This window comes from Symsagittifera roscoffensis, chromosome 3 (assembly GCF_963678635.1).
Source record: "Symsagittifera roscoffensis chromosome 3, txSymRosc1.1, whole genome shotgun sequence".
Classification (NCBI taxonomy): Eukaryota; Metazoa; Xenacoelomorpha; order Acoela; family Convolutidae; genus Symsagittifera; species Symsagittifera roscoffensis.
In genome coordinates, this window is record NC_087064.1 from 38,580,732 (window position 1) to 38,595,777 (window position 15,046).

Below are 15,046 nucleotides of genomic sequence, written 5' to 3' on the forward strand. Positions count from 1 at the left end.
AAATTTCTTAAGCTGGTTGTATCGCTGAGGTTCTTTTCCTGGTGTAGAAGTTTCCCAAGTTTTCCGTGTTTCAATGGGAAGTCGTTTTGTCAGAAGGTAAACAAAAAAATTATCCTGTTGATCCACTGTTGTCCATGGTTAAGCAAAGCGAGTCGGTGTTCCTCCGTTGTTTCCGTGATAGCTCGAAGATCTTTAGAGTTTCCGGTTGTCAACGAACGCTGCTTGAAGATTTCTTGCAAATGTGATAGCAAAATCAAACGTTTGTTGTCGTATCAGTTCCCCAGAAAGTCAATGGCGATGTCAAAATTGTCGTCCGTAATCGTTATGGAATTTAGTAGTTTGTCTGCGTCTCCAGTCAGAGAAGATTTCAAGTGATGTAGCTTTTGGTTCTTCGTCAGTCTCGTGTTGTCATTCACAGCTTCTTTGAACATATCGAAGAACGATTTCCATTCCATGTTTCCTCCAGAGAAAACCGGCAAATTTACTTTTGGTAATTTGACATTCACATCTATTGATCGAACGGTATTTGTAGAAACTCCTGTTGGTGTTTTGAGCTTTTGAAGAAACTGTTGATTTTGATGAACGTACTGTCCATTTTTGTCGTCCAAACTTTCTGCTTCTTGGATCTCATCGTCTAGTGGCTGTTCATCTGTGATCTGTTCCTGTATATTGCTATTGGAGTTTGAGGTGTGGTCCTGTTTCTTGCGGATGCTGATTTCCGGTTGCTCAAGTCTTGCTACTCCAGTTTCATCAAGAGTTCCGCGATTTTGAATAGTCGTGTTTGCTTCATTGTAGTATTTGATTACTACGCGTCGATGAGTTGCTCTAGAGCGTTTGAGGTGCTCCAAATTTTCGGTCATGTCACTGTGAGTGTCGATGTTTCACTCGTGGTTTTGCTTTTTCTATTCGTCAAAGGGGATTGTTGAAAACTTTGTTTGCTGAAGTTTTCATTCTGTGGGGGAGCCGAATTGACAAATCTGGGGTGAAATGCCAGATGAAGTAGTCGGTCGTTGGTGCCCACTGTTTCCAACCAGAGAAGTATTTCAGTGGGAGAAACTTCATGCAAAAGGAAAAGGCAAAAACAAAAGTCGGCACGGGGACAGAAACGAACCCAAAAAACCAAAAAGTTACTAAAAAATGAAGAAAGCGTAGCGTCGCGCGGAGCCACTGAAGAAAAAACGTGAATTTTTTGTTGTTATTCAGTAATTTTCAAAAAAAATCTAATACCGATTCTTGGGACAACTTTCGGGTCTACCAGTGGTTAATCCACCTTTCAACTTCTCCGAAATGTCATTAAAGTTGAATGTGGGGGCCTAAGTTGTCCGGATACCTGACCGCCGACTAACTATTATCCTAAAATTTTAATAAAATTCAGTGTAATCCTATCCAATTTAGCCGGCGGACCAGTTTATGATGATATATTCCAAGTCTATTCCTAAATCTTAGATTCCTAACCAAATTAAGATAAATTTATAGTTAATCAACATGTAAACTTGAGAAAGTCAAACTGTTCAGAATTGAGTAAAATGATTTTTCTGTTTTAGTTTTACAAACTTTGTTAAAGTCAATGTTTGCACGGTTCCAATTGCCCGCATAGTTACAGTTTGCCCGGCTCTAGTGCCTTGTAGAGATAAGTCACAACAGCATCAAATTAAACTTTTTCAGTTGTTAGTTCGTTAGAGCCCTTTTTCCTAATCCACTCCTGAAACTTTCTCTCTAATTATACGGCAAGTCTTGAGCGCGCAGAGAGTTACTATGTCACAATAATTAGGCAAATAAAAAAATAAGATAATTCATCATTAACTGGCTTCAAAAATCAGTTTAACCACGCGAGATTTGATTAGTCACGGATTGTCCAGACAGTACCAGAGGACTCTTCTACAGTTTTGCTAATATCACATTGAATATTAGAATCAGTCGTTTGATCGTTTTTCAAAACTTCGACCTTTAAAAACGAGCTTGGTGTCGTAATGACAGTTTTCTGAGATTTTTTAGCAGTAAAGTTTGCAATCAGGAATTGAGACTCAAATATTTACTTTGAAATGGAGTTGAATTGCTCATCAAAAACTAAAATTACCAGTTGACAGTTTATTGAATTAGAACGCCATATATTTATTGCCGTTTTGATTATTTTGAACGCAAATTTTTTTTTCATAACTTACAATTTCGCCGCAACGAAAGCTCAGCATAAATTTATACGAAATTCACACTTTTTTCTTTGTATTCTAGATACTCCTATGGTTTTAAATTAACCCAAACATCAATTCTAAATCTACTTCGAAGTTTTTTTCTTCGGGATTTGTCAAATTTATCAGAGAAAAACTGATTAATTGATACATATAAATTCAAAAAAAAATAAATGGATATTAAAATGTTTGGTTTTAAGTTGAGCAGTTGATGTTGGAGCTAAAATGGGAGGGTGCATGGCTGACCCTATGTACCTTATTGATTCAATCTTGCTATGTACTAAAAAAAAGGTAAAAAGCCTACTATGCATTCAGAAAGGTAATAGAATTCGTAAGGTTTCATTGTTTGTTTGTGATGGTGAGAGAACGGTAAGAAAAATGGTATTTGGTCCGGAAAGGTCTAAACTTTTGCAAAAATCTCGGCGCGCGTTATGTAATTGGTAAGTAACAATGGTTTATTAGGTTTAGATTGTGGAATGAAGGTATAATGACTTTTTGCTTCATTATAAGTCAAGGGTAACAGTTACAAAAATTGAGAGTTTTTATCAAAAAAAATTAAAAATTTTCCTAAAAAATTCAAAAAAAGATTTGCTATAGTTCGACCAATTAAATATTTATTAGATGATTCTAAATTTCAAGCAGTGCTCTATCTACCTAAAACTATGCTGAAATCTAATTGAAACTCAGCTGAAACTTCCGAAAACCTGGAAAAATTGTCAAAACTCATAATTTGAAAAGTGTTACGTACAGTTACGTCATCAAATTAGACTCAGTTCAAAACTTTTTAAGCTCTATATCTGTTTTGCTACTAATTTTGGGCCTAGACGGTATCAATATTGTAAACAAAATCAGCTCAACAATTTAATTTCAATATAAATTTTTGAAATGTTAGTGAAATTTTCCATGATTCGATTCTGACAAGGATTTCTAATAAAGATTCATCAAAATTCATTCAAAAGAGACAACGTTAAAATTTTTATATACAAATCCAAATTGGTTAACTGAAGTGTTATTTCTGAGAATAATTCAATTTTCTGCTAATTCACAACAAACACAAATTTTATCCAAGTTTTTATCACAATTATCATGTTAGGTTCCTATATGAATCAAATTTGGAGGAGTTTTTTATGCTAAAATTCAAAAAAATATATCTGTTCCTCAACAAAATTGGTGATTATGTACACTTTTCTAAAAATCTGAAATTGTTCTACATATTCATCTTTTCTAGTCCTTCTAGTCTTGTTATTTCCCAAAATAATTTCTACAGCAGAGCTTTGTAGTAGTTTTTCTTTGACAGTTCAAATAAATATACCACTTGAATGGAGATTTTTGGTTACTGCTGTATGTATTTTCCACTAAAAGAACTTGTTTTTCATAAAATTTAACACTAGGAAGACAGTTTAATGGAAAATTGTATCAATTACCCGTTCATTTTTGTCTCCAAAAGAAATTTAAAGAGAATCTGCTTGAACAACCTAATTTTTTCATACTCTCACTAAATTCATATAGCGAAGGAAACAAAAACTCAACAAAAATCTTACAATGTCTGTAATTGAGAGTTTTGACTTCTGATTGTTTTTCTTAGATTTTTAATCATAACATTAAATCAAAAATACCTTTCTCGAAACTCACAAATAATTAAATTGAATTTCAACATTAGTTTCATGCAAACTCAAAATTAAAATGTTTTTGGTTACTGCTTGATATACTATCTCTCATTTTGAGTGTTTTCCATTCCAATTTGAATAACACTTCACTCAAATGTGACTTTTTGATAGATAACTGTATAATTTCAACAAAAGTTCACTAATCCAAAGCAAAATTAGCATAAAAAAATCTTTTTACTAAGAATCTTCTGAAGCAGATAACTGTATTTTTTTCCCCTACATTTTTGGAAAGATTTTTTAGTTCAGATTTGTATAAGTATTAATCTGGAAACTATAGCTGAGACATCTAATTTTTTTCTGATATTCGTCAGTTTGTAAATTTTTTTCCAAAATGGTTGGAAAACAATCGAAAAAACTTCAATCTCAATAATTTTCAGAGTCTGTTCAAAAACTGGATACTCCATAAACGCAATCAACGACAGCCAACTAGGAAACCTATACAATTATAGCTAGGGAAGACAATTCAATTAATCGATGTTTTATAAGATTCATGTACTTTTCAATGAAAAGTTTTTAGCCAATACGATTTGTTTTCAGAGTATTTGCGTTCACTGCAATTTTAACATTATTTTTGTAAGTAAGCCACCAATACAAATCTAATTATAAAATAATGATTTTTGTTTCAATTTCCAATGAGAATTTTACGATAATTTGAACTCTGTTGAGATTCAGTTAAAATTATTATGGTAATTTGTCCTACGTTTTATTTTGAATTTTTAAATTTTACCTTCTCGTGGAGTGTGTTTGGAGACTGCTTAAATTGCTTTCTATCATTATGTAGAAAGTTCTTTTGACAAGAAGAATGCTGCTTCTTTAAGTGAATACTCAGTTCCTTGCTGCTATGTGTAGGAAAAGTAAAAATCGAATCACTCTAACACTCTACAGATTTTTACGTGTATAGTGTCTAACACACTCAAGACATGTAACTCTTTCGTTTTTATTCATCTCAAAAAAGAAAGAAAGAAGTTTAGAAGAAATTGGAGATTTTGAAAACCCCAAACAATTTAGTATCAGACTTGAAGGGATCCAAAAAATGATCAAAGGTAAACATTAATGGCAATTTGCCTGACCAATTTGTCTGGAACTTTCAACAGTTTCGATATCAAGCAATCAGTTCGGAGCCTTAATCATTGTGGAAACTTTATACATTTGAAAGAAATAAGTTAAAATCGCTTTTTCACTTACAACGGAATTTTGAGCCATTTTGATATCAACCAATCAGAATCGAGCTTTCCATCTCTTGAAAATTTTGATTAAAATAACTAAAAAATTGAAGCATAAAAAAAGTTTTTTATCAAAGATTATATGAAAACCTAGTTGAAAACCATTTCAAAATCAATCCTTTTGACTCACTCAAAACTTATGATTTTTCAGGTCTTTTATTTTTATAGGGTTAACCCTCGGTTTGTTATTTATTCCTTGATCACTCAACCTTTAGTTTTTGTAGTTAAAATTTTTGATCATAAAACTGACAGTACGCTTTTTTATCAGAAACCCTTTCCAGTTTTTTCCTTTTTTTCGAACTAAAAAAACTCTCGATAGATCATTTTTCTAGCCACAATACAAGTTCCTATAAGAATACCAGCAACAACAGCTGCTGTTTTAAATTTTTTTTTCAGAAATTTTTTGTATTTTGCAAATGATGGTTTTCTGAAATGATTTTTTTATTAATAACTCCAACAATTGATTTTTTCCCGCTGTTTAACAACCAATCACAATCTCAAATTCTGAAAAAAATTATTGAAAACGATCACTGAGCAAGAAAAAAATGTTAAGTTTTTCAACCAAAACTACATTTTTGTTTGCATTATTTTCCGAATTAAACAGATTTTGAATGAAAACAGTAGCAGAACAAATTTTTCATTCTTTTCTTTAACAGTTTTTCAAAATCAACTAATTTTGGCTTAGGTAATTTGTCAATTTTGATGAAATTGTTTGTTTCGTCAGAATTTTTCTTTCTGTTTCTACCTCTAAATGTACACTTAGAAAATATTTCATTTACTAAGTATACAAAACAAATCAAAGCAATACTGAAATTTACATTGATGAGCAAACAAAAGGTCTCCCAAGATTTGGGCAAGTTCTTAAAATTCGTTGAAAGTATAATTGACATAGGCAACTTGCTTCAAGTCTTCGTTTTCCTTTGCAGTGAAGAGTCGATCCGAATGTAGGGCGGCTTGTTCACACTGTACTTCTTGATTGTGACACTCACCCTCGTTATGTCGTATGTTGCTATTTCGTATACTTTATTACATATGTCGAGCACCTGATCCATATTAGACTCTTTGCCAGATTTGGCTTCATTTATAGGTTCAAGTCCAAGGTTTTCAGCTCCATGAATAATAGTATTCCGCATCGCTGATATCGTCTCTCCTTCCTTCTCTCCAAGATAAACTTGCTGTAGTTTTCGAAATATCCCAAGTCATTTTTTTGATTGATTTGAAGCATGGTTTTCCCTTTGTAGAATTTTTAGAAACAAGTAAATCTCCCAATTCTTGATTTTTTCTTGAAAATTCAAAATAACTGGACTACTGCCTTTTCTGGAGTGCTTTTTTGATAAGCAAACTGATCAGATGAGGAGAAGTGAGAGACATGATTTTGAGTCTTAAAAAAAGGGAAGTAAACAGTATGAGTAATCATGATTTCCATAAACGGAAGAAGTACCAAATATGGAACGTTTTATAACAAATTTCTATCAATGGAAACTGCGTGGGCGTTATTTCTCCCATAGAAATCCACAGTTCTGGAAAAAAATCTTTCTTCCAGAAGGCAGCTGCCATGTGTCAAGCTCTCCAAAGCTTTTAATCAGAATATAAAAAAAAATCACTATTTTTTTCTTTTTCCAACGAGTTTTACGAAAACTTAATAGGAACCTCTCTCAATTTCATTTTTAAGTAAATAGATAAATATCAATACAATTATCAAGAAATTGACTTCTTTACTTTTTTGTAAAAACACAGATTTCTTACAAACCTTGTTGCAACGAGCGGAGAAATTTTCTATCAGCTAAGTCGAGCAATTCGACTTAACTTGAAGTGGAAAAGAGCAGAAAAAACACCAAGCAATGCAAGGAAACGACTCGTTCGGAAAAAAATTCAAGAGGCATTATCTTATTTCTAATCAAAAACTTGATTCCATCCAAACTCTTGGTTCAGCATTCGAAAAATTCAAAATTAAAAAATAAAAGTGCTAGATTCGGTTCCAAATTCAAATTGGATGCAGTAACTTGCGCTTTCTATTATGATTGATTTCAACTTTTGGCATAGTATTTATTTGCATTCTCTAAACATATCTGAAATGGTCCGAGAATTTTTGAACAATATCGTCATTTTGTTTAAAATAGAGATTAAAATGTCCCAACAAAATGATAGATTTTTTGTTTATAAAAAATTTTTTCATATGTTTTTTTTCTGGAAACGAAGCTAATTATGAAAAACTTTCTAAAAAAGGAAAGATATCAATGAAAACGACTACTTTTTTTCACAAACTTGATTGAGCATCTTCTTTTCAGATTTGAAAACAAAAATAGCGAACTATCTGAAATCAAAAATTTTATTAAGCATTTCCATCACGTTAGAAATGGTCCTGCAAGTCTGTTTGGATGAATTTATTATGGATTTTCGAAAATTTAGAAGATTCTATAAGTTCATTTTTAGTGATTTCTCATAAATTCTAGGTGTAAATGTGCAGATTCTAGAAAATAATGACGTCATTTTCTTTGGTGGGACCTTTCAATATTCTATGGAATTTTCTTGGTGCAGTTTTTGATTGTTTTAGAAAAATATTGCCAAAAAAACTTTCAAAAGAAAACATCTAAGCCTTTTTCAGAAGCTTGTCTCTACCCAGATGCTCGGCTTAGCTTTCTTGGAGAAGATTCGAAAAACTCAAAACTCATACTTAGTTTTTTTTAAATCTGTTGATTGTTGCAATGATGGTTCTGTAAACAGCAGCTTTTCATTTTTTCTTTTAACCTTTAGAATATGTCGAACTTAATTGTCTCATATTTATCAATTTTATTAACTCAAAACTTTTTGCATGAATCAAAACTTGATTTGCTTTTTTCAACAAATATACATTTTGTGCTACACATTTTTTCATTTTTTCACAAAGTGCCAGATTTAGTTTCAAATTTTGAATAGGTGTGCTAAAATAATTAAGAAAAAACAATTTAAAATGCAAAAATTTGTTTTGTGGTTTTCCAAAAAATCTATGCAGAAACTTGACATTTTTTCTCAAGCAAATGCGGAAAACGCAAAAAATTAGTCGAAAAAACGTGCTGAAATATGAAAAATATTTTGATGATTTCTAGTGCTATTCCCTACCTTAATACCTTCTTTTTCCCATCTGTTTGATACAAATAAATGCAAAAAAGTGAATATCTTAACAATCACATAAAGAACCAAGAAACTCATTAACTTCAACTTTTAACAGTGTGAGACGGACTTGTTAGAGTTTTCTACAAATTGCTAAATAATTTAATGAAGTTTTTCATAACATGCAAAATTTTCTTTGATTTTTGAAAACATGTGTGCTGAAATTTGTTAGGAATTTTTTGTGTAAAAGGTAAGATTTTTCGAGGGTTTTCGAAAAACATATGCAAACATCCAGTTTATTGTTTTCAATGAAAATGCTTGAAAACGCAAAACTTTATTTTAGGAAACTACTTATAGTTTTGTTGAAAAACAATTATATGAAACTACTCAAAATTTTCTTAAGAAAAAATTTAGTTAAGAAAAAAATTTAGTTAAGAAAGACATTTTTATCAATAATTTTTTTTAAAAGCGATTTTTTCTTTAAATTTCTTAACATTCATAGAAATACTAGAAATACTATCAAAAAAATTTGCAGCATGACCAAATTGTTTTGCTTTTTCTATAAATGTGAAAACATTTAATGAAATTTTTCTCAAAATGCGAAGTTTTTTTGATTTTTTAACATGTGGGCTAAAAACGTTGTGAAAGATTTTGCATGGTGCAAAAACGATTCTAAAATTTTTAAATTTTGTGCAGTACTTGTACTGATTTTTTTTATCATGTGTCAAAAAATGTTGTAAGAAAATTTGCCAATTACATAATAGTTAAATTTTTTATCAGTGTGCAATGACCTCCTTGTTAATGTTATCTCCTCGTTACAATTTCTCACAATTGAAAATATTAAAAGCAAAAAATTTAAATTACAAAACACAAGGGACAACCAAATTATTAACAATTCAAAGACCTGTAGATAAGCTGAAGAATTTTGCAAGTTCTCAATTGAGCTCAAAGCTGGTGTTGCCTCCATCGCCGGTGGTTTTCTTGGTTGTTCAATTACTGGAGTTGTCGGTTCAGAGAACCCCACATCTCTTCGCTTGTAATTGGGTTCACCGCAGATACTTCTTCTTCCCCTGGAAAAAGGAAATCGTTTACAGGTTGAGCCACATACCTGGAGTCAGATTCCTCGGGGCCCCTTCTTGTTCTGTAATCTTTGACCTCATTCTCCCTTTTCCAAGCTGATTCTCGGTGATAGGAACCTGCATCTGGGGCTGTTCGCTGATAACTCTCCGCATGATTTTGATCATGTGCCACACTTGAATAGGGACATTCATTTGAGCCAAGAAAGTCCCAGATACTGACTCGATCATCCTGGGTGTCATCATTTCTGGTAAAAACCCGACAAGAATTTGAAGTTTTTGTTCTGAACGGAGAAGATCATTCTGAGAAATAAGTTTCTGAGTCAACAAATATGGAACAAGGACTGATTTAGTGCTGAGAGAGGAGCTAGTTGACGTTAGTTAAGTTGAAACTAAAATGTTTTTTTTTACTTTTTTACTAGTGCTTTTTACTGGTGCCTTCAATTCAAATGGGTGGGTTAACCCAATCAAAATAAAGTTTCCGTGAATTGACTGTAGTCGTATCCAATCAGAAAGTTTTTTTTCAAGCATTTTTTTCTTAATTTTTCTCGTTTCCAATCACAAAAATTGTTCATTTGTCTTAGTTTTTTGTATTCAATCAGTCTTCCAAATGAGTGAAAATATTCCCAAAAGAATTTGAAAAAAAATGACCATAGGCTGCTTCTGTAAAAATTAGAAATTTTGCCGAAATTTTGCCAAAAAAAACAAAAGAAAGAAAACTAAGAAAGTAGCATTTCCACAAGTTTCCTCATCAAATCAATTAACTATTTTGTAGATGATCAATAAAAATTTGTTGGTTTTTGCGTAGATAGTCAAATTTTTTCATTTTGATGTAAGTTTGAGAGGATAGCTCGAAATCGATATTTTTTTTTCAAGCAAATATCCGGAAATCTTATTCCAAACCTGATCTCGTTGGGTTTTGATTTTTGAAAATCTTTGAAGAAATGAAGAAAAAAAGAACTTTGCTGTACTATTTTGATAAATTTGGCTTTTGAGTAGGAAACAAAAAAATCTTTGAGTTATTATCATACAATTTTTCATTAACTCCACAAAAAATCTTCGTTTCATTACATCAAAAAATCCAAAATGAATGAAATTTCTTTTCTAGTTAGGTGTAACTCAGCTCTAAATTTATAGCTTTGATACTCGATACTCGACTCAAAAGCAATCTTTTTGATTGAGTAAAACTCCCTGAATAGGCCTTTATTTAGTAGGAGAACTCTATTTTGGACAACATGAATGTTTAAAATTGTGTGAAAAAAGTAAAAATCTTCTTCTATTTCATCAATAAGGAAATCACACGGGACATTTTCTTTTTCTTGTAAGATAACTCGAGGAAACTCAAATGACATTTTTACTATAAAGATTATATTTAATCTAAAGTTATGTCTAGAAAACACTGAGTTCTGATTTGTTGAAAAATTTTTCGAAAAAATTTTAGATTTTTCGAATGAAGGTTTCGTAAGCGATGACGTCATTACCATAAAAGGAAAATTGCGTGGGTGGTGACGTTACTTCTATTTAAAAAGTGACGTCGCTACCATGAAAAGAAAATGAAACAGTCAATCGAATTTTACTTCGAACTTTGCAAAACGTTGATTCGTAAAAGCAATAAAGTAAGTTTTTCCATTCATTCAACTGGTGCTTTAAGTTTTTACTTTTGGAACACTTCTAAAGTCTCGGTTTTCTTTTACTATTTTTAAAAAGACATAATGCCTGCTCTAAGCCGAAGAGAAAAGGTCAAGTGCGAGAAATGTGGAGATGAATACAGGAGATCTGATTCTGCGAGACATCCAAACAGATGTGGATATAAAGATGAACATAAGCGGCCTATTTATAACGTTCTGTCCAATAGGAAAAGAGAGATGGAATATCGTGTTGCGAAGAAGCGTTCTCAACCAAGTTCGAAGCAGTCAACGGTTTGTCCTTTCTGTGACTAAGAGTTGCGAGTTGGTACTCTCTCCAACAACATCGGAGAAAAGAACAAGGAGCGAAACAACGGAAGCCAGCGATATTGTAACGGACTTGAGCAAGATTGTTGAGGAAGAAGAGGAAGATGGTGAAAACTGAAGGAGGAACTTAGTGCTTGTCAACTTTTCCTGGTGGGTACGGAGATGGAAATTGAGAGACATAAGGTATATAACTTCCAAAAGTCCAAGATAGATACTAACATTATTAACGAAAAATTTGAAGAAATCTTTAACAAGCGCGATTCTGCAACTAAAATCAACATTGCTCTGGCGTTTAATCTTCAAAATTTTGAACTGGTGAATATCGATATTTCTATGCTCACGAAAACAATTTTTTGGTGTGATAAATCCCATTTGCACTGTACTAAAGCAAACTTGCTAACAATCCAAGAAAAAATAGAAAAGTTTGTGGGACAATGTACCCAAGAACGTCAAAGCACAAGTTGGAGATTCAAGTTGATTACTAATGTTACAATTTTTGCTGGTGTGCTCAAACATATCATAATGTGGTGTCCAGACACTGTCTTACCTGAACCTTTACTGCGACATACGCAAGTGAACTGTTTTTATCCAACAAAGACAAGTAACCATACAAAGAACATCTGTGTCTTTTCCGCGCATTGGCCATGTACATGAACGGACACTTTGATCTCGACTCTCTCACTTATAGATATTTTACTGTTTTTGTGTCTGGTTATGATTTGTGAAAAAAGTTTGTGGAATTTCCGTTGAAGACTTGCCTGCTGTTGAAGAAATTGTGCAAGAAACATGTTTGGATACAATTTCGATATCCAAGAAGGTGAAAATGTAGGAGAACTAGCTCGACAATGTATTGAAAAATTTGATAAAAACAATTAAACTTCTAAGATTTAACAATTATATCATTCATACAAATGATATAGATAGCTTCTTCAAGTGTTTCCGGTGTCCTAGTTGTGAAGCTCTCTTCAAAAAACCCGACAGTTTTAACAAACATCTTCTGAGATATATTTACTCGAAAAACATGTATAAGCTTTGCAAAACCATGTTTGAAAAGCTAGAATGATTCAATTTTCCAGTTTCTGAAGAAAACTAATTTTTTAAAGATCTAGCAGTTTTCGTTTTTCAGTCGATTTGTGTTTCTACAGAAGAGCTAAAAGAGACGCAAACTACAACCTGGATTTGGTAAACCTGTTCCAATTTCAGTCTCTATATTATCAAATATGATTGCCGAACCCATCTTTTTGTACAAAAAGGATCCAAAGAACTCGATAATTGATTTTGTAAGCAAACTCGAGCTCTTGACTGAGAAAAGTAAGCTCGAGATGAGAACAAAATTTCATGATATTGAAGTGGCTGTCAAATGAACGAATGAAGAAAAAATCTTGGATCAATTAAATGAGCGAGGCAAGAAATATTCAAGTAACTGATTCGAGTACAAAGGCAAATGCAGTGAATAATCGGAAAAAGCAGTTATGTCAATCCAATTTTAGAGAATTCAGAAAAATCAACTCATTGATTTGAAACAAAATTGTAAGAGATATATAAACTCTTTGCCTGTTTTTGGATTTAAAAATAGTAGACATGATTTGAAATTGATCAAGTCCTACCTAATCCCCTATTTGATTTACGATAAAGAACAAGAAACATCATTAATAAAAAAGCGAACCATTTCATTTCCTTCAAGTTTGGAGATGTACGATTTCTCGACATAATGAAGTTTGTGGGTGGAGCAACACTCTGGACTTAATTCTCAAATCCTATAAACCTAGCGAAACGAAAGGATTCTTCCCCTATTAGTGGTTTGATAACCCAGACAAATTTTCCTGAATTGACACTATACGAAGCACGAAATTATTGATTATGAGAAGCCGAGAAAGAGTGGGCTTGACGAGCAGTAAGCGCTAAAAAAGTTTCAAATCAGGACGGTACGCGCCGCAAAACGAGGCTTTATTGATTACGACAAGCTGAGAAAAAGTGGGCTTGACGAGCAGCAAGCGTTGGAAAAACTTCAAAACCAGACAGCCCCCTCATCTGGTTTGGATAATCACAATAATTTACAAGAGACTGGTAGAAGAAGGGAATGACTGTGCTCGAGGACTTTTTGCGGTGGTACAACGACAATGATGTTTTCCATCCTCGGAAGCACTGCAAAAATTGAGTTAGTTTTATCATAATAAAGGGATAGATAAATTGAAACTCGCATGTACTCTTCCAAATCTAGCAAACATGAGTTTGCTCAAACCTACAAATTACAATTTTTATCTTTTTTGCGAAAGTAAAAAAGATTTGTGTGAAAAAGTTCGTGAAGACATGACTGATGGTCCTTCAGTTTTCTTTACCCGAAAAACTGTAGTTGATGAAAATTTTATCAGAAATGCATCGAACATATGTAAATCGATCGTTGGAACTGATGTCAGCCAATTTTACATTTTCTCAATGTGTCAAGATATGCCAACAAGATTGTACATGAGATGGGAGTTTGACCCCAATATGCAGAAGTTTAAAACCAGACAGAGTTGATCTTGCAACATTGAGAACATTGTCTTGTCTTTCTACCAAGAAACAAACCTAAATGCAAAATAGAGGGCTTTTTCACATCTGGAAAAGAGAACATAAATCGACTTTTTTTAATGTAGACGGTTATTGTGATCACTGTAAAACAGTATTAGAGGAAATGGGATGCTACTGCCACTTCTGTTTCTGCAGAGAAAGCCGTGCCTTTTTAGCTGATCAGGATAGTGAGCAAGGTAATATGAACAGAGATGAGGTAGGAGAGGAAAAAGAGCCAATATATGTTCTTGACCATGCGGGAGGTTGTCAAAACATTTTTTCAAACAAAAGTTTCGAAAATTTATTGTTTTTTCTCTCTTTTCTTATTTCATACTGAAAGCCTAATGAAACGGAGTTTTTACCAAATTCAGTCGAAAATTAATAAACACATATAAACTCTTTATAAAAAATTGTAATGATATAACTTAAGAAGTATGTGTGAATTGAATGAAAAATTTGTTGAAACAAGCTAGGATTCGCAAAAGTCTGTTCTTCGCCATGATGTTATTCAACTATGTTTGTAATATAGCGTAACCAATACTCATGTGCAGAAAAAAGTGCTGCAAAAATTGATTTGCATTGTTTTGCAGCAAAAAAAAGATAGATTTCGACTGTGGAGATTTTTCAGCGTTTAATCTCACAATTTTGAAAATGGATCAACTGTGACAATCCAGCTCAATATTTGCTCTTTTAAAATGAAAAGTAAATTACTGAGGCTACGATTGCTATAATAGCTATTGGTGTCTGTTGCGCATTTAAGATTGGAAAACTATGTTGAATAAATATGAGCGGTGGGAAAAATTAAAAACCAATGACAAGATCAAAAAACATAACAGAACTCTTTTTTCTTGAAAAGACCTCTTTCTACAGACTCCCTCCTTGCAAAAATAAAGTATGGATTTAATTTTCATCAACAATATCAGTGTGATTTAGTTGTTCCAGAATAACTAAAGTCAAAGTTTGCCAACTTTCCTCCAATTTTCAAAAACACCGAAGTGGGACAAAAACGATATTGGAGACTACATGAGAAACTATGCAATCAAAAATGAGATGTTAAAATATCTTCAGAGAAAGATGATACCTAGCTTCAAGCCAGAAAGTGGAAGAGTTATGAACCTTCTCTTCAAATTTATTTGGAACTTTGTTTGCATTGCATCAAATTTTTCCGTTTCGTTCAGTTTTCTCTGCAAAATGTTTCAATAACTTTGTGCAATCAGTGGTTGATGCTAGAAGAGAAGGATAGGTAAGCCCTTTGTCAGGAGTTGTAGCGAAAACAATGAAACTTCTGGGTAATTTCTCCTA

At 32.6% G+C, this 15,046-nt stretch overlaps 1 protein-coding gene across 1 annotated transcript; it reads right to left on the minus strand.

The window, feature by feature from the left end:
* Positions 1-272: 272 nt before the first annotated feature.
* Positions 273-860, minus strand: LOC134841704 (uncharacterized). Its single transcript, XM_063857738.1, has one exon. It carries the CDS (start codon positions 858-860, stop codon positions 273-275), a length of 588 nt encoding a protein of 195 aa, XP_063713808.1.
* Between the last annotated feature and the right edge of the window lie 14,186 nt (positions 861-15,046).

Coding starts and splice junctions, on each gene's coding strand:
- LOC134841704 (XM_063857738.1), bottom strand. CDS start 860: ATGACCGAAAATTTGGAGCACCTCAAACGCTCTAGAGCAACTCATCGA.